The 22,521-nt window shown below is 41.0% G+C and overlaps 3 protein-coding genes across 8 annotated transcripts; 1 reads left to right on the forward strand and 2 right to left on the reverse strand.

The window, feature by feature from the left end:
- The first annotated feature begins 426 nt into the window (after positions 1-426).
- LOC122886815 (calcium-binding mitochondrial carrier protein Aralar1-like) lies at positions 427-11,106 on the forward strand. Of its 2 annotated transcripts, none has more exons than XM_044219513.1 (18): positions 427-534; positions 1,322-1,375; positions 2,766-2,911; positions 3,469-3,584; positions 4,020-4,159; positions 4,261-4,407; positions 5,355-5,493; positions 5,614-5,707; positions 5,876-5,960; positions 6,170-6,251; positions 6,374-6,532; positions 7,204-7,256; positions 7,674-7,754; positions 8,262-8,402; positions 8,629-8,767; positions 9,032-9,190; positions 9,288-9,378; positions 10,054-11,106. In XM_044219513.1, exons 1-18 carry the CDS (start codon positions 523-525, stop codon positions 10,265-10,267), a joined length of 2,052 nt encoding a protein of 683 aa, XP_044075448.1. In that variant the 5' UTR covers positions 427-522; the 3' UTR covers positions 10,268-11,106. The 2 variants fall into 2 exon arrangements, with proteins under 2 accessions (XP_044075448.1, XP_044075449.1); XM_044219514.1 differs by lacking the exon at positions 427-534 and adding an exon at positions 602-929.
- Positions 11,095-19,024, reverse strand: LOC122886816 (dynein, cytoplasmic 1, intermediate chain 2a-like). 4 transcript variants are annotated; one of them, XM_044219516.1, is made up of 17 exons: positions 18,898-19,024; positions 17,209-17,317; positions 16,978-17,107; positions 16,411-16,495; positions 15,951-16,013; positions 15,622-15,749; positions 15,433-15,522; positions 14,980-15,142; positions 14,767-14,866; positions 14,424-14,549; positions 14,117-14,263; positions 13,851-13,964; positions 13,631-13,764; positions 13,302-13,446; positions 13,056-13,196; positions 12,672-12,797; positions 11,095-12,462 (listed from the first exon to the last, which is right to left on the reverse strand). In XM_044219516.1, exons 2-17 carry the CDS (start codon positions 17,314-17,316, stop codon positions 12,361-12,363), a joined length of 1,902 nt encoding a protein of 633 aa, XP_044075451.1. In that variant the 5' UTR covers position 17,317; positions 18,898-19,024; the 3' UTR covers positions 11,095-12,360. The 4 variants fall into 4 exon arrangements, with proteins under 4 accessions (XP_044075451.1, XP_044075450.1, XP_044075453.1 ...); XM_044219515.1 differs by having other exon boundaries at positions 16,411-16,546; XM_044219518.1 differs by lacking the exon at positions 15,951-16,013.
- A 467-nt stretch (positions 19,025-19,491) lies between these two features.
- On the reverse strand, positions 19,492-22,146 carry and3 (actinodin3). 2 transcript variants are annotated; one of them, XM_044219536.1, is made up of 5 exons: positions 22,038-22,146; positions 21,427-21,496; positions 21,197-21,241; positions 20,567-20,715; positions 19,492-20,452 (listed from the first exon to the last, which is right to left on the reverse strand). In XM_044219536.1, the coding sequence occupies exons 1-5, from the start codon at positions 22,047-22,049 to the stop codon at positions 19,781-19,783; spliced, it is 948 nt and encodes a 315-aa protein (XP_044075471.1). In that variant the 5' UTR covers positions 22,050-22,146; the 3' UTR covers positions 19,492-19,780. The 2 variants fall into 2 exon arrangements, with proteins under 2 accessions (XP_044075471.1, XP_044075472.1); XM_044219537.1 differs by having other exon boundaries at positions 21,427-21,546; positions 22,038-22,061.
- Positions 22,147-22,521: the final 375 nt, after the last annotated feature.

Raw genomic sequence — 22,521 nt, forward strand, 5'->3', positions numbered from 1 at the left:
TTTCATCTTTCACACATCCTATATGGGACATGTCTCTCAGACAGAGCAGGACTGGATGATTGATTGAGGACTTGACTAAAAAGTCCATGTTCAGGGTTTTACTAAGTTATCCAGATTTAACTGGCTGCCTATGCGTTTCCTTGTGTTTGTGTATGTAGCTGTAGTAGAAATAGCAACAGCAGTAGTAGTAATAGTAACGGTATTGTGTGTGTGTGTGTGTGTGTGTGAGTGTGAGTGTGAGTGCACGCGCGCGTTTACGTATGAGGTATAGGATACAGAAGGAACTAGAGACGGTTTAGAAGGTTATAGTATCTTTGACAAAACCTTTAATATTATTACTCTCAAGTAATTTGATGAAAATTTATTGAATAATTGTTTAGATATTACATTTATTGGCTAACTCTTTTATCGGTGTGTATTTTTGAAAGGCTGCGCGGTTTCGTTTTCATTTTCCGACGACTACACGTCCGATCGCGTGCGCTGCGCCTTGCTCGCTCACATTGTATGTGACGTCAAACCAGCATGGCGGTCAAGGTGACTTCGGCATCGCTCTCTTAGCGATTTTCAAAGCTCTACTCTAACATGTCTGCATGTTTTATGCTCGTTTTCTTGTGTAGGAATTATCAAAGCTAGACTTCCTGGTCCTGTCCGGGAAGGGTGTCTCGGATGTGGTGTACTCTGAGGCTAACGGCTAACGGCTAGCATCACTGGGCTAGCCGCCCAGTGATGCTACAGCCGCTAGCTGCTGGCCTTGATGAGACATCCACAACCAAGTTAGCGAGATAATACTAAACATACTGCTAATACTGTCGTGATGAATTCATTAACGCTAGCTGAAGTCGCATCTTTTCACAGCAGTCGACTTTTGGTCAATTTACTCTCGTCCTCTCGCATTTTGCCGATTTAAAGCTTAACATGTCATTGCAACGGTTTGTGTCCTCTTCCTATGAGTAGTTCATGCTTGCTAGCCGGCTACCCAGTTGTATCGTTTGTTTGAGCTTGTGTAGAGGTTTGGCTTATTGGATGGTCGATTGTTTAGCTAGCTGCCTAACTTGCGCAACTTGACGGTACGCCAGGGTGTAAGTTAGTCGTTTCTATGTGATTGTGTGCCATGTCTGTCGCAGTGGGTTGTTTCTCCTTCACAGCAGTGGACGTTTCAAGGAGACATAAACCCAAAGCAGCTTGCTTGTTTTGCTTCATGTTATGTCAAGTACACCGCCTGCAGAACTTGCTTTACTCTGCAGCTTTTTTGGAAATGTAAAAATGCATATTTGCATTGTCGAGCAATGTCATAATGTTATTTTATTGTGTATTGTTTTAGGTGCAATCTACCAAACGCGGGGACCCAAGTGAGCTGAAAGCAATCTTCCAGAAGGTAAGGTTTGCACAGATCACTTTCAAATGATTCTTTGGTCATTGTCACCTTATGCATAGATATAGTAATATGTGTGCCCATCTTGTACATATCCACCATATGTACGTGAGGAACAGCTCTGTATGTAGAAAACAGCTCACCTAGGACTGTTTTGGTGAATGAGCTTGTGAGTTTGTCATGGGGTTTAAATTACAGCATTAGCCACAGTTAAAGGTCCAGCACAGACTGCTGATGTTACATTAAAGCACCAATAACTGTGAATGAATAAATTCTCAGTGATCATATTCATCAATTAGCCTAACATTATTGGGGGTTTTTTTCTGACAGAATTGAAGCTTAAACATAATTGTGGTTCATACTTGTTGAGTCAGCAGCAGCAGCTGTTGTGAGTGGAGTGGTTGTTTTGCTTCAGTACTGCAAGAGAAATGTTTAATATCTGCCTTTCTCAATCTCGGACTGCTTTGATCATCATGACATGTTAAGGAAATGTGGTGGAGAGAGGGAGATCCTGGGTGGCTGTCGGGAGAGCATCAGACTTTCATCAGAGTTTTTGTTTCACTGTCTCCAGTACAGCACAAGCAAAGACCTGTGTGTCCATGTCCATTAACGGATTAGAGAGCACTGTGTCACGCCAGTGCTCATGTTATGTATTGAAAAACATTTTGAGTCAGAGTAAAGGCTATTGCATGTACACTGGTCTGTGTATGATCATGAGCTATCACGAGTGACTGCAATAAGATTGGATTTGGTTAACCTTCACCTTGCTCTACTGTCTTTTGCATGGCGAGTGTGTGACCCAATGTGTGATTGTCATGTCGGCGAGCAGTTTTCGGTACGCTGATATACATTCGTCAAATATGTCAGAAGCTCAAGCCAAAAACAAGTGTGGGCTGGTGTAATTCTGACGGGTCATGCCACAACTGCAAGATCAATTACCTCTTAACAAAGTTAGAATAGCACTGAAAGATCAGTGGTGTCACCTTTATAATGTTCACAGCTTGTAACACTAGATTTTAACTAGTAAGAAAGAGCCTACAGTATACAGTGTAGTACTGCTGACCTGTGTTTCACTCCAAGCCATGTACTTGTCATGCTCCACACTCATGCCTCTGAACACTGACTAAACAAGGCATTAGCTAGGGCACTGTGAGGGTTAACAAAACCGTTGATAACAGCTAATGTAAAGCTAAATGCTATTGAGATGGATTAACTCTTGGTTATGTAAATGGTGCACACAACTTAGAGATAACTGGAGGGGTACAGGCAAGCAATTGTTGTAATTGTTTATTAAATAAAGTCACCATTGGTTAGTTCATTTGGGGTTAAGAGAAAAGAAGTTAGCACCTAGTTAGGTATCCACGCTGATGTTAATTATTGTTTCTACCCTCAGTATGCCAGTGTAGTGGACAAGGATGGAGAGAGGTTCATGACCCCAGGAGACTTTGTCCAGAAGTATCTAGGACTACACACACAGATCCACCACAACCCCAAAACTGTACAGCTCATTGCTGCTGTGGCTGACACCACAAAGGACGGGTACGTACTCACACAGAAACAGTGCGCATGAACACATACTTGCACACAGCTTATCATCACTAATTGACAGTTGATTGAGGCATGTCTGATCAGTACTTGCCATTATAGCTACTTACAGATAAGATAAAACCGCCAATGACTCCCATTTCCCAGACTGTTTGTGTATGCAGTCATACGTGCACAAATTACACACACACTCTGCTGTTCATGTGACTTAGTGTTTAGGTCTGTTCAGAAAAACTTAGTGACAAATTTGTTTCTTTCCCCCGAAATAAAAAGTTTATTTGTCAGCTGTAGGTCATTTCATTTGCTGTCTGAACTTTTCAGTTTACACGAAAACATTTTACAGTATATGTTTGCATATAGCAATCTTTTTATACCAAAGGTAAAAAATGTTGAAAACTGTTCCCAGGAACAGAGAAAATGTTTTGTGTGTGATTTCGGTGAACTGGTCCTTTAAGCAGTACTGTATGATCTGATCTTGGCTTTATTCCATAATCTTTGATGTGTTTAACAATATATCTTCTTTTTTTTCTCTTATACACCCACAACGGCAGGCTGATCTCGTTCCAGGAGTTTCTTGCATTTGAATCGGTGTTGTGTGCACCTGACACTCTCTTCATTGTAGCCTTCCAGCTGTTTGACAAGACTGGAACTGGAGCCATTTCCTTCGGTACGGGCCAGTGTGTTTTTTGTATTTTCGCATGAGCTTTGAGTTCAGTTCACATGATTTCAATGAATTCAAAAAAAGACAATAAAAATATAGCACTGTACACTGTGTAAAATATTTTCAACCATCAGTTTTTTAAAGGAATTTCTCTAGTTTAATTGCAGTGCACTGAATCCATCCCTGATGTGTTTGTGTTCTGTGTCATCAGAACAATTTACACATTTTCCTGCGGTGCACTGTGCACAAAAAAATTCCTAACATGACATTGTTAACCAGATTACTCCTCGGTCTAAGTTATTACACAATCACTCTCATGCACTGTTTTCTTTCCTTCCTACTTCTGCTTTCGTTCTTATCTTAACTACTGTTTAAGAAATTTGTCTGGAAGATTGATTGATTCCTTTCTTGAATATGTATTTATGTGTATTTGTGCTGCAGAGAATGTGCGGGACATCTTCAGCCAGACCACAGTGCACCACCACATTCCCTTCAACTGGGACTGTGAGTTCATCCGTCTGCACTTTGGACACGACAACAAGAAACACCTCAGCTACCTCGAGTTCACCCAGTTCCTGCAGGTACGCCGATTTTACACACAGATCAGTCTCTCCCTCTTTTTTTCCCTTTGTCTTTCACTTGACTATATTTACACTCAGCCTTGTGGTGTCATGTTTTTTAGGAGCTGCAGTTGGAGCATGCACGCCAGGCGTTTGCCCAGAAGGACAAAGGCAAGAATGGTGTCATCTCTGCCATGGATTTCAGTGACATTATGGCCACCATCAGACACCACATGCTTACACCCTTTGTGGAGGAGAACCTTGTCTCAGTGAGTGTTTGTGTGTGCACGGAGAGCTTACTGACAGTAATGTGTCTGATTTTTCACTAAGGCCACAGAGAATATTCAGTTCTGATTGACAGGAGCATGAGTGTTATTTTCAGATAACCACAGTTCTAAATTAATTTTCATAGCTGCAAGGTTACTCATTTCAGTTTTTACAAGGCTACAACATCTCCCACTTTTGGAGTAGCAAACTGTTAATATTCCTAATTGGGACAAAACATTTTCACTTTGCCCTAAAATATGAAAAACAATACTTATGTTTTGATCACTGACTAGTGGCGATATAATCAACTCTGACCTGTGGGTTATGAAAATGTACACACTCAGCAGAGGTAAATCCTCATCTGATTTGCATCCAGGGTTATTAGTCTTAAAGGACAATACTGGTCATTTTCAACTTGGGCCTGGTGCATTTCTAATTTTAGTAATCTTTTAAGCTTTGCTTAGGCTCTTCAGTGTTCTCTTGTGATAGGTATTTCCACACATTCCCACTGTAATCTCCCGACACTTCTTAACAGGGCTAAATGTGGTGGTTAACACAGAGGTGCTATCCCAATTTACCTGAGATTGTTGTCACATAAAATTAAGATATCCTGCTAATATTTGCTTTGTAGGAATAAGGTTTCTGTACCTTTTTTTTTTTTTTTTTTTTTATCTTTTTGAAATATATCTATACTGTCAAGAGCTAAATTATTAAGGCACAAGCCTAAAATAATATGACAGTACAATATGACAATTAAATTAAGGGAGTAAAGGGATACTCCTTAGCCCTTGCGATAAAAGAAATAAATAAAAAAAGTTACAGTTTAAATTTACAAAAGGCAGTATTGAGTTATATTTGCACCTGTACATCTTGGCTTTCTCATTAAGAGTTTAATATATATTTAAAAAAGAAAACCAGTACCTGATGTGCTCTGCCTTTCTTCTACCAGGCTGCAGGTGGCAGCACCTCTCACATGGTCAGCTTCTCCTACTTCAATGCCTTCAACTCCCTCCTGAACAACATGGAGCTGATACGCAAGATCTACAGCACACTGGCCGGCACCCGGAAGGACACACTCGTGACCAAAGGTGCGTAGATTGTTACATTACTGTGATGTTGTATCTTTGCCTTTCAGCTAAGATGTTGCATGAGTGTGTCAGGAATGTCCACGTTGTTGTAAAAGGCAATTCTCCCATGTCTCTCTGCAGAAGAGTTTGTTCATGCTGCCAACAAGTTTGGTCAGATCACTCCCATGGAAATTGACATCTTGTACCAGTTATCAGGCCTGCACTCCCCTTCTGGGTAAACACTCACTCTGCTACTCTGTTAAAGTCTATGATAAAATCTGTCAGGCCGAAATCCTTAAATTCACCTTTCACCATTTATACTTTACTGATATTTACTGAAAAATATTAAGCTCTGTATGATGAAGTGATGTAAATAACAGGGAAATAAACATCTGTGTATCAGGCGCCTGAATCTTACTGATATTGAGAGGATAGCTCCGTTAGAGGAAGGATGTCTGCCCTACCACCTGGCTGAAACCCAAAAACAGGTAGGATGCTTGTGGCAGTCTGTGTGTGCAACTCCTTTTTCATGAATAAGTAAATCTAATGTATCGCACATTCTATATTCCCTCCATGAAAGCAGGATTTTGTCATGCATGAGAAACAAGAACAATTTACAGTGATGGCATCATTGACATCATCAAACAATTTTTCATAATACATATTCACCATGGTCCCCTATGTGGTTTTCCATCAGGCCCATGGGGACAGTTCCAGGCCTGTGTGGCTCCAAGTTGCAGAGTCGGCCTACAGGTTCACCCTGGGCTCCATTGCTGGAGGTGAGTAATGCTGTGGCCAGAGACAGATGGCTGTGTGATGGAGACACAGCAGCATCCGATATATATCTAATTTGATGGATAGTATTTAGTCTGAGTTTGTGTGTGTGTGTGTGTTTACATAGCTACGGGAGCGACAGCTGTGTACCCGATCGACTTGGTGAAGACTCGTATGCAGAACCAGAGGTCCACAGGATCCTTTGTTGGAGAGCTGATGTACAAGAACAGCTTTGATTGTGCTAAGAAGGTGCTTCGCTACGAGGGCTTCTTCGGCTTCTACAGAGGTAGGCCAGAAAGGCAGAGCTTTAAAATAGCGGCTGTATTATCCCCTGTCTGCAGGCACAACACCAGTGATTTGGTTTATAGTGTCCTGTCTTTAATTTTGTTAATTCATCTTAGCTGTGTTAGCCATTCATTTCTTGAACACATACAGTATCTGTTGTCATAGAATTGCAGTTAGCTTGTTGAAGACTGTGTGGGGCTGCCCTGTTTAAATGTAAAAGATATATATATTTGCTCAGCTGAAGTTCTCTTTCATCACCACACTTTAAATATGAGCCAAAGATTCTCGGAGCATTTTAAAATGACAACCTTTTTTTGTTAAATCAATTCAAATATTTTCTATTTTTTGTTGTTTAAGTGATGCAGCATCCCTTTTTGTCTACTAATAACGGAATTTCTATTGCTGTACTGTTAGTTTGGGCTGTGTTGCATCATACTAATTACAAGTGATCCTATTGTGATCAGCTTTTATGCGTTCTTCCTTTCCTCTCTCAAGCTTCCTCATCTTTCATATCATTAGTAAAAGCTCAGCCTGTCTCTGTTGGTTTCCACCTTCATGTTTTTGACCTCATGTCTTATTTCCTTTTGATTTCTCCTCTGTTGCTCCTTTTTGCCCAGTAATACTAATGAAATGAGATTCTCCTGTCACTTAATCCCCCATGATGCCCCACAGGTCTGGTTCCTCAGCTTATAGGTGTTGCACCTGAGAAGGCTATCAAACTCACAGTGAGTACCTCCCCTCACACATACAATGCATAATCCTCCTCCTCCACTCCATATTGACTTTGCATACACACCTGTTATGTTACGTTGGTAATAATGATTTCTTTTATAGGAGCATCTTCACCAAAGTTTACTGCATATTGACAGTGAAATCCTACACGACACTTGAAAATTTAATTAATTAAAACAAAAGGGTTCCACAAGATGAAAAATACTTAGAAGCTTTAAAAAAATAAAAAAAAATAAATATATATATATATATATATATATATATATATATATATATATATATATATATATATAAATAAAAGAATATAAAGAGATCACATTAGAGTAAATTTACAAAGACTAGATGACACTGATTGACTGATAGCATTACTCTGAATTGTCTTTGGTCTCATGCCTGCTTGTGTCCCACAGGTGAATGACTTTGTAAGAGACAAGTTCACCGAAAAAGACGACACAATTCCTTTATTTGCTGAGATTATGGCTGGTGGCTGTGTAAGTACCATGTCCCAAACACTTCCGCTCCATTTGTTTTGTGAATGCATAAATGAACACTAGATAAGAACAAAATGCAGATGCAGTCACTTACCCAAGGGTGTGTGCCTGCTTAATTGTAAAGGCCATTAAAAAGTAACTAATGCATGCAGTCTGTTTATTGGTTGTATTAACTTGCTTGCTGAGTTCCAAATGACGTAACTGATAGTGGACTGCATTGCTAAATTGCATCCTGAGTTAAATTGTCATTGTCCAATGCAACATGTTTTTTTTCTGTTTTTGTTTTTGATAGCATTGTTCATCTTTACACACATTGGCCCAGAACACCTTACCGTCCGAGGAAATGGCAAAGTAAATGATTGATCAGGATTTAATTTTTACTTTTGATACTTCTCATGAGCAAGACTTGGCTCCCATCCCTCAGCTGCGTACATGTGAGATGCAGGAGCAGTGATTTTCTTTTAACGTGAATGTGTGAACAAGCTCTTCTTCTCCCCATTTATCTAGGCTGGAGGCTCTCAGGTGATCTTTACCAACCCTCTGGAGATTGTGAAGATTCGTCTTCAGGTGGCAGGAGAGATCACCACTGGACCTCGAGTCAGTGCGCTCAGCGTGGTCCGTGACCTGGGCTTCTTTGGCCTCTACAAGGTAATGTGTCTTTGAATGTACCACAGTCTTGTCTCCAGCTGCCCGATGATGGTTGCACGGGTAGTAAAGTGTTTATTTTTCTCATTGTGTGAATAAGACCCCAATTTAATTTCCTGGCACTCACTCTATCTGGCATTTATGCACTCTTTCTCTTTGCCTCACTCTTTCATAGTCTACTCCCAAGCACAGTCTCATACATCTGTCTGTTCTTTGTGTGTCTGTCTAGGGTGCTAAAGCATGTTTCCTGAGAGACATCCCCTTCTCAGCCATCTATTTCCCCGCTTATGCCCACCTTAAGACCCAGCTAGCTGACGAACAGGGCAGGCTGGGAGCTCTGCAGCTTCTCACTGCTGGAGCGATTGCAGGTAACCTCAGATTATGACCCAGAAGCAGTCAGTCAGTGCTTATTCAGAACACGATCCAACCATTCACCTGCACTGTATTTTATGAAATACTGCATGAGCGAAATGCATACCATTCGATTGACACCAAAGCTGCAAGCGGAATCAAGAAATGCTAATAAACAAGCAATTGGTTATTATTAGTGACTTTTAAGTCATGGAGATCCCTTTTGTACACGCTTTGAAGTAACATGCATCATCTGACTTCTTTGTAAATGTATTTCCCAGGTATCCCTGCAGCCTCCCTCGTGACGCCTGCTGATGTTATCAAGACACGTCTGCAAGTTGCAGCGAGGGCAGGACAGACCACTTACACAGGAGTCATCGATTGCTTCAGGAAGATTATGAGAGAGGAAGGGTTCCGGGCTTTGTGGAAGGGAGCTGGAGGTGTGTGTTTGTGTACTCCTGCATGCATAGACACAGTGTGTCTCAGTTTGTTTTTGCATTTAAACTGTGTTGAATCGTGCCTCTCTCTTTTCTCCAGCTCGTATGTGCCGGTCTTCTCCTCAGTTTGGTGTGACTCTGGTGACTTATGAGCTCTTACAGCGGTGGTTGTACATTGACTTTGGAGGACAGTAAGTTGATCTTCGTTTTTGTTAAATGGACAGTGAGCATTTAAGTGACTTTTTTGTTGCCTTTTGTACCAAATGAAGCTGAAAAGTAGACTGGTAGAGAGGTTGGGGAAGCACATGTGAGGATGCACTAGTAGGATTCATGGCCAGTATGGAAATACAGAACATTTGGCTTTAGAGACAGAAAATATAACTCTTAAATTGTCTCTTGATGCTATATTTTTATTTAATTTTTTTGCAAAAAAAAAAAGAAAAGAATTTCTTAGTACCTTTTTATCATACCTGTCTCACTATTCTGGACATACCAAAGGTTTACCAAATATTTTGTTTGCATTTTATTTGTTTTGTGGTGAGATGAACCACTTACATGCTCGGATGATGTCTGTTGCACTAAAGATAGGCAAATGTGTTAGGAGACTAACTCAACGGCAGTGTCTTGAGGTGCGACTTCACAAGTTGACATCACGGTACACTACTGTCCTTTTGTCCATCATGACTCCTCTGAAAAGTAGCATTTAATTACATTTACTTCTAATAAAACGAAAAGGGCTTATGTCATAACATACATTTATATAAATGTAACTATAAATGCAGAAAACATAATTTCTTCCCCTTCATTAATATATCAAAAATGCCATCATGTTTGTGTAATGATCACTCCTGTCCTCCTCTCTGCAGTCGTCCGACAGGATCTGAGCCCACACCCAAGTCTCGCATCTCAGAGCTTCCTCCCATTAACACGGACCACGTCGGAGGCTACCGCCTGGCCGCAGCTACCTTTGCCGGAGTGGAGAACAAATTTGGTCTTCACCTTCCCAAATTCAAGTCCTCCGGTGTGGTTTCCATACATCACCCAGAGCCAGTCACTGTCACGCCGGCTCAGGCCCCCTAGAGGTCTGAATCTCCATATCACTTTGTCATCCCTCTCCTCCTCTACCAGGAGCCAGACACTTAGATAGATACACAAACAAAACACACACAGTTATAAAACACTCCACAAATAGGGGCCATTAACTTAGGAACAAACAATGCCAGCCCGGTTACTCTCTCCAGGATGAAGGTGTGCTCCACTGGTCCCCGGCCAGTGGTGGAGGTGGACAGCTGGCTGCAGCTGTGGATGTAACAGAGCAGACAGCATCGGGACCAGAGCGCTGACTGTGTTGTATCTTTAGTGGCTGTACGCTCCTGGCATCTTCATCTTTTGTGTTCTTCTCTCCAGCATTTGTGTAAAACGGAGCCTCGGGCACTCCTCTCTCTCTCTCTTTCTCTCATTAGTAGCTGATATGATTTTTATTCTATTTTCTGTCTGATACTCAGTGTGAGTAGGACTTCTCTTATTCGACAGCAGGCATAGAAAATATTAGATTGGTCAGCATGGTGTGCGGGGCTTCACTCTCGACTGATCCTCACAGGAGGCTACATACTGTACATATTGTATAACTGTACTGAGACAGCACATTGACAGGAAGCAGTGAAGAAAATGTTACAAGACAAATCTCAGTAACATTCAGTCAGCATAATTATACAGTAACTGTAATGTTATGGCAGCATGGGGCCTTTGGTCCTGGTTTCTGAGAATCACTCTTACTGATGTACAGAACTTTTCAATTAAGTGTTTTCTTGATAAAACAAGAATCATGAGCAGAGAATTAGGTATTAATAAATTAAATGTATCTGAATTCAATCATTGTATTTTATTGAAATAAATCATCCATATGGTTTTAATTTTAACTAAGTCTTGAGCTTTATTCCAATGGAAAAGTGCAACCATCAGCTATATCAGGAACAGTAACAGGAAAGAGTACAGTACAATTAGTCTATGCAGAATACTGATCTTGTGCATGTTATATCAAATATGGTTGCTACAGTCTATCTTTAGCTCATTTTAAACATTAAAGAGAAAGCATTTGAAGCTGAATTTCTTTATTTTTACCAGCCTGATGAGGTCGGACTGCTGCATCCTGGAAGGAATGAAAAATTGGATGGAAAAGGAAAATCAATTCATGTTCTGTGGTAAAAAATAGTTTCCAACCTCAGCTTTACACCTCCATTTAAAACTTTATGCAGTTTTAGTCTGGAAACTGTTTTCTACTACTCATTACACAGGTACGGAGTATAAAACAACCTTTGGTACAGAAAAAAAACATCTCCTTTTAACTACTAGTGTCAATAAATTCAAGGCAAGTATAGTAATGGATTTTGCCTGGTTAAAAAGCTTGTAGTGATAATTTTGGGAATGTACTACTCAAGCTCTTAGTACAAAGCAGCATTTTTTTAAATAATACACAAAATATTTAAATAAGTGCAACCACCAGAATAAATATTAAATATTGTAGTGGTTAAAATGTAAGAATGACACACTTCTGCACAGGCAAGAGTGTGCATGTATAAACACATTAGCTGTTTTAGTCATCAAATTCAAGTGCTGCTGAGGATAAAGAGGATATGATGATGATATGTCAGATTTTCTTTTTTTCACTCAAACAGAGCCAGCCATGTGCGCAAGTGTGTCCGGAAAATATTAAAACATGTAAAAAGACTCAAATGGTAATAAAAAGGTGCAAGTACAAAGGTTTGCATATTTAAAAAAAGGGCTGAGTTGGTCGAGGCCTTAGGAGAAGAGCAGTTTCTGGAGCCCTGAGGATGTTATCAAAGCTAGAAGTTTAGAGTGGATAGCCACATCTGTGCTGAAAATCACTTCCCTGTATTCCTCTGTCACTTTCAACCACTGTGGTTTCTGTACTACTACTGCTACACCTGACATTCGTTGTTCCTACAAATACTCGAAAACTCTTAAAGACACATTTAAAAACACATCTAAAACTTGTCTCAGGCCGTCTTTTCTATCCCTTCTAGCTCTGCACATCTCCTCAGGCCAATTCATGTTGTAGTAGGTGGAAAAGCTGGAAGCCAGTGTTGTGTAGTGTGTTATAGGTGCGTAGTATACTGGAGAGAAATTTATGAGCAGTTATGGGTTTTGTAACATCAGACGTTGGCCAGTTCCTCAGCTTCATCTCGGTTCTCATTGATCTCAGCCAGCGTCCTGACGAAGCGCGTCCACTCATCAGCCTTAGGCACGCAGATTTGCTGCAGAAAGACAAAAGGACAACGCATCCAACAGCATGTCAAGCAAGAGTTGGGAGAGAGTGATGCCAAAAAGCATCAGAAGATCAACACCTGAATATCTAGACTCTGACATGGACCAATATCATTTGTATTCAGTAGCGTAACTGAAGGACTGTAAATCCCATTCAGAAATAATCAAAGCATCATAGTGAAATGGGATGACATCTCACCTCCCCTACATCGTAGACCTGCACCTGTCCCTCTGAGTCCCCAGTGGCAATCTCTTTGCCAGAGTGAGCCCATCTCACACGGTTCAGTGCTGGAGCCCCCTCCACACACACACTGGCGGTGGGAACCTAAAAAAACACACAATCACATGTTCACATGGAATAATAGGAATTTTAGCTTTAGCTATGATTTATCTGTACTTGAAGGACATTTTGGGAAATACGCCTTTTCACTTTCTCGAGAGTTAGAAGAGAAGATTGATACCACTCTCATAAAATTCCAGTAAATATGTATTTTACACTTTGGTTTTCTCCCAAAATGTCAAACTATTCCTTTAAAGGGTGAAATTACAGTCTCAGGTTTCAATGCAGTGTGGGTGTGCATACTTCTGTGTCATTGTTGAGGTTCCACAGGTCCAGGCGTCCAGCTAGATCCACACAAGCAAACAGGGCAGGGTGTGTTGGAGACCACATCGCATCATAGACGTAGTCACAACTGTCCTCGAACGAGTACAATGGACGGGTACTCTGAACAGAAGAACCGAGGGAGAAATTGATTAATGTTGAATGTGAAACATGACTAATAGTGCATCTAATAGTATAATAGCTTGTGTGTGACTGTAAATGTCTTACCTTAGTACTCCAGAGTTTTACAGTCCAGTCAAAAGAGGAGGAGATGAAGAGATGAGAGAAGTCAACAGGTCCCCCAGCACTGTGACAGCTCAGCCCGGTCACCGGACCATGATGGCCCTCAAACACCTCAGTGATACCCGCCTTACTGTGACACACACGTAAAAATAACTGTGAGGACTTCTACTAATTACCCTCTTTCCCCCAAAGGCTTTTTCAGCATTTCCTGGAAGTCACAGTGTTGCTTTCACATCCTGGCTGTAAACCAAACTAAAATCTGTCCTTAGAAAGACATATGGTGCTAATGAGGACAGAGGTCAAAGAGCACTCACCTCCCGTGGCGACAGGCTGTGTACACAGAGCCGTCCTCGCTCCCCACCACAAAGTTGTTCACGTCGCCCAGAGGAAAGGCCATGGAGGTGACAGCCACCGCTTTGCTCTGTTTGAATACCAGCTCCAGACTGTCCTGCAGGGAAAACACACACAGCCTCAGACTCTCTGACAAACCAGCTGACAGCATGTCTGTACATCATCCATACAAGTTCAACGTACCTGTGGCTGCGAGAGCATGTCGAGGCTCCAGGAGCACATTTTGCCATCAGTGGAAATGCTGATCAGGTTGTTAGCGTTTTGGGTTCCTACCACATTCACACAGTAGACCGGGTGCTGAACACAGCGGAGCACAGTCAGAGGAGTTAGACAACATACGCTTACCAAGAAAAGTCAGCCAGATGTAAACAGGTGGAGAAATATTAGAAGAACTTAGGTAGTTAGTGAGTGTGTGCAGACATAAAGGTCTGTGAGCTCCAGTGCATTACTGTGTGTGCAGCTGCAGACAGGGGAGTTCTCTGAACAGGGGTGCGCTTGTTGCTCCTGTTGTCCCATAAGACAATCTGTCCGGAGTACGTCCCACCCACCACCAGGTTGGGGTGAAACTTTGCAAACCCGGCTGACATCACCTCTGACTGGAGGAAGAAAATAATACAATTTAAATATATCTGCTTCTGCCTAAATATTTGGTTGAATTAAGCTTAAAATAATAAATTTTGTCATATAAACTTTCTTAAAGAGAATGTCTTTATGCCAGTGGTTTGTAGGACAATTGCATGTGAATTCTTTCCTTACCTGGCAGTGGAAGATGTACTCGGGTGTGCCCTTCTTGTACTTCATGTTCCAGACCAGTGCCACTCCATCTGGCTCATGGGGAGTATCCTCGTTGTTGTTATATGAGGCCACCAGCAGCTCTGGATACTGAGAGGAACATGGAAGCATTTTTAGATGCAGAGAAGCAGGCAAGAGTCATTTAAGATTCACAAATGAATCAACATAGTATTCACAGTTGATTTTCAGTCAGTCCAACTGTACACACACAAGCTCTCTGTCGCTTAGAATCAACATACAGGGAAGAAGGTTAGGCCTAAAGATTAGACAGCATAACTAAAGCCCCTGAGTCAGTGTTCTGACCCACCTGAGGAGACCAGTCGAGACAGGTGACCACTCTGTTTTTAGTCCAGCGCTCATCTGCAAACTGTCTGTTGAGAACCAGCTTTGCACCTGCCTGCAAGTCACTGGGAGGGAGCAAAAAATAACAAAAAAAAAAATATCAACCCTGCCTATCCATCTGTGAATTATTTAACGTCTGTCTACAACATATACACAAAGTTTTTTTCATGTGCCTCACCCCTCCTTATCTTCTAGATCTCTGCCGCTGTAGTCGAAGCAGACATCCACCTGCTCCGCCAGAGCTCTCTCCACAATTCTGCTGCCTCGCTCGAAAAATGACAAGAACTCCCCAGAGTGCAGGACCTGCAGCTTCTCTTCTTCTGTCAGCTCTTTGGGGGTGTCTATACGCAGATAATTCAATATGAAAAAAGCAACAATACTAGATCGTGATTACTAGTAATATATTGCTGGATAGATTTCCCATTTGTTATATTGTACTACATTTCTAGATAGAAATTAGCTCAAAATCATTACTTAAAGCAAAAATCTGGTATGGTAAGAGTAAAAAAGCACAACAGTTAAGCACAGTTGATTGCCTGCCACAGTTATTAGTATCCATAAATTAACAGCTAAGCCATTAACAGCCAGCCGCACTTTAAAAAGTTTACATGTTACAAATGTCTGTCCTCACCCTCCTCCTGCTGTTCACCCTGTTCATCTTTCTCCTCCTGGGTGTCCTCTGCTGGTGGGGGAGTAGTTATCTCCTCATCCTCTTCCTCATCTGAAAGACACACACACAGATTTGTTTTAGTTTTCATTCAGTTTTGATTCAGCCATGGTAAAAGGTTGGGAAAACATGTTTGTGTCTATGCTTGTTTACCTGCTTTTTGATCGGTGTGTGTCGGTACCTCGGTTGGTGTCTGTGTTTCTTTGGAGTAGGACACCATTTCCTTCGGGACGAAGTCCACCTGGGTCACTTTGGACATGCCCAGCCTCATAGCTCCACGTCTACACACACATATACCATTGTGGAAATAAGCACACACAAACACAGGTTTGCAGTACAAAGCAGAGCTGAATGCAAATTTTACATGTAGAGACATAAATAATGATGTACAGACATCATATTAACACATTTAGACAAATCTAAGATGAAACCACAAAAAATACAGCTGGAAGACAAGCTAAAGGAGAGAGGAGGAGCAGTACCCCATGAGCTCAGAGTCGGAGTGGAGTTGCAGAGTAGAGGGGTCAGGATCCCAATGCAATGTCCTTATACAGCCAAACCACCAGACGGTGTTAGTAAGAGAAAGACAAGACAGACAGACAGAAAGAAAGAGGAAAACAAGAGGATGAAACCAAACGCAGAACACGGGCAAAACGTGAGCCATTTAAGAGATGTTAAAAATGGGAAAGACAGCAAACAGAGAAGAAGAAAGACAGAGAGAGAAGAAGAACAGAGTGCGTGTTAATTGAGAAACATCAGCGTGCCGGTGAAAAGGCAAAGAGGAGACATGTCAGAATTCATTAGGTATATTTACCATGTTAATACACACACACACACACACACACACATACATACACTTGGCATGCAGGTACAACCCAACATCACATAAAAATGACCTTAAAACAACCAATCCCCATCTCTCTCTCTGTCTCACACACAGACCTTGGTCCTGCGTTTCCATCCCCAGAATCTTGGCTTCCTGCATCGCTGCCCACTGATTTGTTGGAGGGAGACATGGGGGCGGGGACTAGGTAGTGAAACAGACAGGTATCTTCTGTTACTACCCTCAGGGGCTGAGCTGTGAGTGCACGTTTGTGTTTGTAAGTGTGTACGTCAATGGGTGGGTGAGCGAGTGAGGGAGAGTGAGTGAGAAAGTGAGGGAGGCAGTGAGGTATGGAAGTGTGTCAATGAGTGAGGGAGTGAATGAGTTTGCATGCAGTAAGTAGGACAAAACACAAAAGGACAGACAAAGGGGAGAGAAGAGAGAGAATGAAAATAAATGGCAGGCAGGTTTAGGTGTCATGCACAACAGTTATATAAAATGTTCAGATATTGTGTGTGTGTGTGGGGGGGGGGGGGGCAGTGATGGAAACCAAGCCAGACAGTAAAGTTAGAGGTGACATTTATAAAAACTGCTAATCCATCAAGAGCAAACAACCAGCGCATGATGGGAGATATGGAGGGTGAATGATAAAAATAGAAGCATGCAATAGAAGCATGTGTGTTTACCATGGTGTATGTCAGGGGTGATGCCAACACTCTGAAGCAGAGCCTCCGCCTCCCTCCTCTTCCTCTCCAGGTCAGAGTCTTCATGGCCAGAAGAGCCACCGCCCGCCTCGACTCCACGCTTTGAGTCTCCCTACAGAGTACAGAACAAGCTAAAAACAAAGCAGCAGCCTGGCAGGTTGTTCTGCGGTACGTGAAATTAGAGGTGCTGAAGTTGTTGTTTCTACCGCTTACATCCTTCTTTTTCTTCTCCTCTTCTTTTCTCTTTTTCTCCTCTCGAATCTGAGCGATGCGTTGTTTCTTCCTCTCCAGTTCAGCTTTCAGCTCACTCTTGTCAGACATGCTGCAGGAGGAAGAGAAGATGTTACAGGACAATGAAGAGACTCTTCAAGAAATACTTCTCTCCTTGCTCTTGTTTTTTCCCTTTTAATTTTTATGAGTTATTTAATTTCAGTTCATTTATTTGCTTCACTCATAATAAGCCTCAACTAAAAGTCTGAATGTAAATACTTACAGGGTGTTTAGTGAGGCTGCAACTAACAAATAGCAATACACTCGACAAGAGTTCCTGTACTTTGACAAAACATGAAGACAGTGTGTGTGTGTGTGTGTGTGTGTGTGTGTGTGTGTGTGTGTGGTGGTGGTGGGGGTGTAAGGGATCCTTGAAGTTTGACAACTATTTTGATAATCAATTAACTGTTTAGTAATTTTTCAAGCAAAAAATGCCAAACACTCTAGTAAATTAAATATCTTTGAGTTTTGGACTGTTGGTTGGGTAAAATAAGGAATGAGATTTTACAGATAAAACGATTAATGGATTAAGTGAGAAAGAAATCAGCAGATTAATTGATAATGAAAATAATGATTGGTCGCAGCCCTTCTCTATTTGATGCAATTTTATCTTAAACATGTAGAAACACTTTAATTGCTTTGACATTTTAATTGTAAGTAGAAGGAAGCTTTTTCTGGCTTGCTTTGACTGGTCTTAAACACATCAAAAAGGTGGGTAAGTGAGAAAGATATATTCAACAACTGCCAGGTCATTCGTTAAAGACATTCTACAGCAACAAAAAATGTCTTTTTGTTAAGGAAGTTGTGCTTTGCCTTGTGACTTAACAAAATCAGCTTTTCCAGAATGCAAACTACACACATCAGTGCAGCAATACTGTGATGTTTGGACCAGTAGCTGTGTAGGATTACACGGTAGCCCTGGGCCTGTCATACTGGTAACATGTGCACACCGGCCAGCTGTTGATAACAATGTTCTCTTTATCTGTTTTCTCCATAATGTCACCGCTAACCACAAGTGACTGAGAGGGTGTATTATTCCAAAAATATAAAAACTAAATATAAGCTATAGGCTAGGGAATTATGACTCCCTCGGTTATAATTTTATCCTAAAAATAAATATTCTTAGTTTATGATCCTGATTCTCCTGAGCTAGCAGTGTTTTAAATAATGGTGTAGCTAGCTAGTCATGACAGCATATAACTTACACACACCAGCTACAAACTGTCTTGATAATGTCTTAATAATTAAATTTGTATCTTGAGTGTCCATAACAGTTCCAACACCACTCCACCCACTGTCATACCAACTAACTACAGATAAAATATCTAAACTAGCTATTGTGTTCATTTCACCTTGTGTTTCTTCATTATAAGTCGCTAATTTAGTGAATGCTCCATGTTAAGAAGGCTTTCTACTGACATTTTTATAATCTAATTAACGGCTACACTGTCAGTGCTGACAGCTAGCTTAGCCGTGTTAGCATGTTAATCTCCATGGCACCCGGCGGGCCTACTGTTATAATAAGCGACTAACGGTAGCATCGCAAACCAACGCCCGAGCCTTTCTGCTTTACTCTGTGCCGTTTACTGACACATTTAAAAGCAACACAGTTATGGAGGCATAGTAAATTACCTGATATCAGATGTTAGATTTAAGTAGACAGACGACAATAGAATCCAGTTTCGTGCCCGTTAAGTCTGAAGAGAAGTGGTGTTGGACAGACTGATGATGCTGGAAGACAGAGTTTACTCCGCTGCGATTTCTTCCTCGGCGGTTGGCCGCACAACCTTTAAAGTAGAGTATTATCGCCCTCTACTGGCACATATTATATTTTCCTGGAGAATTTCTCATTATTTGATGGGTTTTGTTCAGCTACAACTTTCCACTGTAACCTATTTGTTGGCAGGAGTGGTGGAAGAATGATCATATGTATATTAAGAAAAATCATAATCTTCAAAGTAACTATAGCTGTCAAATAAATGTCGGATTCATTTACATGTTTTTTTTATGTAAAAATGAACTGTAATGAACTGTAGCTGTCAAATAAATGTCAGATTCATTTACATGTTTTTTTATGTAAAAATGAACTGTAATGAACTGTAGCTGTCAAATAAATGTGGAAAAGCAGGTTGCAGAGAATGAGGCATATTTCCTTTTTTGTTTTCAAACCTATACAAATGCCACAGAATAACACACTAAAATTATATATAAAGTCACACATATTTATTACCATTTGTCAATACATTTTTATTATTTGTTATTGTTTTTATTCCATACAAAGGTTTATTGTGCATATCTTATAAACACCCATACAAACATACAGCAAAGTAATAGTGTGGTTTGTCATGTGGAAAAACTATGAGCATAAAAGCATTGTTTACATGTCTGTCCTGTAAAACATTTGATGATTCGCATCGATTGGATTAAGTCCTGCCTTGGTTTGGTCTTGTGATTTCATTTTGTAGTCTTACTTACAGTCTGCATAGAAGGCTATAGTTTCTTAAAAACTTTGTTTTTACTGTTCGGGAGCTGGGTCGGCATAACGAAAGGGGTCATAAAGGTCACGTTTGAAATCATAAGGGTCAAAGTAAGGGTTGGGGGTTTTCTGGGTGGCTGGTGCTGCTGGGACACTTTCCTTGGCTTTTGCTACTTCCTCTTTCACCACTTTCTCTTCAGCAGGGGTGGCTGGTTCGGATGTGTCCTGGATAGGGCGGGGAGGGTGATCGATGAGGCAGTCAGGGTCCCAGTATGGGTCACAGTCATACTCTATACCTTTAACAGTGATGGCAGGGGGGGGTGGTGGGACAGACTTTTTGGGAGCAGATGGAGCCGGGGTTAGCTGGGGAGGAGCAGCAGCTTTTATCTCCTCCTCTGTTTTGGGTCTGCAGGCGGGGTTGAGTCGTGGGTCACACAGTACTGCAACAGCCCCTGTTGGCAGGTAGACGATCTGAGGTTTGCACAGTGGATCTTTGGGGTTGCACAGATAGACCCTCTGAGCATTCTCCAGAGGGTCTGGTGTAGGAGCAGGGGTGGTGGGATGTGGAGGAGGCTGAGTGGTAGTAGTTGGCGCTACAGTGGTAGTCAGTACACCCATGACATTTTGGTAACTTGAGGCATCTGGGCCATAGGTCAGCTCCAAGTGACGCATCTGCTGATACAACATCCTGATCCTGTCAATCTCATAGAGCTAATTGAGAAACACAGAAATATATCAGAGAGGAAATGAAAAGAAGGATTTACTTGAATAGTGTAATGCAAGTAGAACCACATGTGTAAGAATCTCCAGTCAACCTCAACTTACTCCTTCAATGTGTCCAATACTGTTGTAGAAGCGGTAGTAGGACTGAAAATCAGGAGTGCCTCGGTACCACTTTGGGTCAATGTTCCTCTTAGGTCGAGAATTAGTCAAGAAATCGTGTGCTTGAGCAGAGCCAATGCTAAACGGATTCCCTGTGGATGAACACAGAAACAGAATTTATGAGAGGAAAAAAGTCTCTGTTGCAGTTTCAACTCAAAAATTAGTTTTAATTTTCAGGATTAGCAGGGGCATTTAAAATCCCATAGAGATATAACTACACGTTTTATATCAATGACAAAAAAATAGTATTGTAATGCAGATTAAATATGATATAAATCTTTTTTTAACAGTTTACAAGATAACTATTATTTGTATGAATAAGTTAGTGCGCTTTATATAATAGTAATAAAAGCAGAGTGCCAGTGTCTTTCCAGAAATAGCTGCACTTTAATTTACTACTTTAATGTCTCAAAATAAATTATACACTTATACATTAACTTTAGTAAAGGTACAATTCAGCCATAAAAATTCCCAATTGCTATATAACTTTGTTATTACTGTCTATTTCTGTTTAACAGATAAGCTTGTATCATAATAAGATTACAATATGCAAGAAGGTGGCAGATGAAATACCTCCAGGATTCTTTACTTTCACCAGAGATGTTGCTTCTAGCAAACCTGGAGGGAGGCAGAGAATATATTCACACACATCCCAAACAACATAACAGTTCATCACTTTGCAAAGCAACTCGAGGAGACATTCAACTCGTGACTATGTGAACAGTGTTATCAATCGTCATTCAACTTTTTATTGGTATGGTTTTAACTCCTGCATAAAGGTCATGCATTTTACATAGACAAACCTGGCATTAACAGCAGGCAGCATAGCGCCCTCAACAGGGACACCTGGGAAATCATCTTCGACATCTGCAACTGCAATATCACGCGAAACCCTGAGTATTTTGCGTTCTCTTACATCACTGCTGTTATTCACAAAAGCATATTAAAGAAGTATCCATAATGAATGTTGAAAGCACAAAAACAAACAAGAAAGGTCAAAAAGAATATGCAGAGACACTCAAAACGATCACGCTCCATGACATTGACCACCAGATGAAGATACCCTGCTGACAAAGCAAAAACTACCTGGATAAGATTCCTATGATACTGATCGTATCAGGTTTCCTGTGAAGTTACTACTGGACCTTCCATATTTTTTTCAATTGTAGTAGCTGTCTGATATTTATTAACCAATCCTGATCCTTTTGCTGTGACATTTGCAGATTATCTTTTAAGCAGCTGTCAGAGAATTTGGTTCAAAATTCTTCTTCGTGGGCATTTTATGCATCATGGCAAGTGAACTGATAAAAATTCAGTATAAACAATGCAAAGCAAAGGTTGCCTTATTTGAACAGCTCTACTTTTAAACTTACTAGAGGCTACTAGAGTAATAAAGAAAACTGAACCTGCTCACCTGCTGTTGCATCTCCCCGGTCCTGGTCTAATCTGCTGCACAACTGTTCATAAATACTGCTGTTAATACTGGGGCCACTCCATTGGCCACTGAACTGCAAGTGGGCCTAACTCCACCCCTCATGCATTTTCTGTTGAGACGTGGAAGAGTTCATTAGCACGCTGAGCAAGAACCAGCAGTAAAAGAGCAACTTCAAACTAAATGTGACTCCTTGTACAGTCACAAGAAATAGCCCTGAATCAGCAGGGCATGTACTGGGTCTATTGGGGTCAAATTCCTGGATGAAGCCATCAGTGGAGGAAGAATTCATGCATTCAAAAAACACTACATTTTCCTAAATCTATAGCTGCCAAACATGGATTTTTCTGTTTGTTTAATGAACCAAATATGCAACATATCTCAACATGCACCGTGCAACTGTAGCCTAAATCTTGACAAAACATGCCTGGCAGTGTAAAATTAACCATCTGTCCCAAAACAGCTG

Source organism: Siniperca chuatsi, linkage group LG13 (assembly GCF_020085105.1).
Source record: "Siniperca chuatsi isolate FFG_IHB_CAS linkage group LG13, ASM2008510v1, whole genome shotgun sequence".
NCBI lineage: Eukaryota > Metazoa > Chordata > Actinopteri > Centrarchiformes > Sinipercidae > Siniperca > Siniperca chuatsi.

Coding starts and splice junctions, on each gene's coding strand:
- LOC122886815 (XM_044219513.1), top strand. Junction 3,585..4,019: donor AACTGGAGCCATTTCCTTCG/GTACGGGCCAGT, acceptor TTTGTGCTGCAG/AGAATGTGCGGGACATCTTC. Junction 7,755..8,261: donor AGATTATGGCTGGTGGCTGT/GTAAGTACCATG, acceptor CCATTTATCTAG/GCTGGAGGCTCTCAGGTGAT.
- LOC122886816 (XM_044219515.1), bottom strand. CDS start 17,316: ATGTCTGACAAGAGTGAGCTGAAAGCTGAACTGGAGAGGAAGAAACAA. Junction 14,264..14,423: donor AGTACATCTTCCACTGCCAG/GTAAGGAAAGAA, acceptor TTCTTCCTCCAG/TCAGAGGTGATGTCAGCCGG. Junction 13,765..13,850: donor ACATGCTCTCGCAGCCACAG/GTACGTTGAACT, acceptor TTTTCCCTGCAG/GACAGTCTGGAGCTGGTATT.
- and3 (XM_044219536.1), bottom strand. Junction 21,242..21,426: donor CTGCCTGCTGTTAATGCCAG/GTTTGTCTATGT, acceptor GCCTCCCTCCAG/GTTTGCTAGAAGCAACATCT. Junction 20,453..20,566: donor GTATTGGACACATTGAAGGA/GTAAGTTGAGGT, acceptor TTTCTCAATTAG/CTCTATGAGATTGACAGGAT.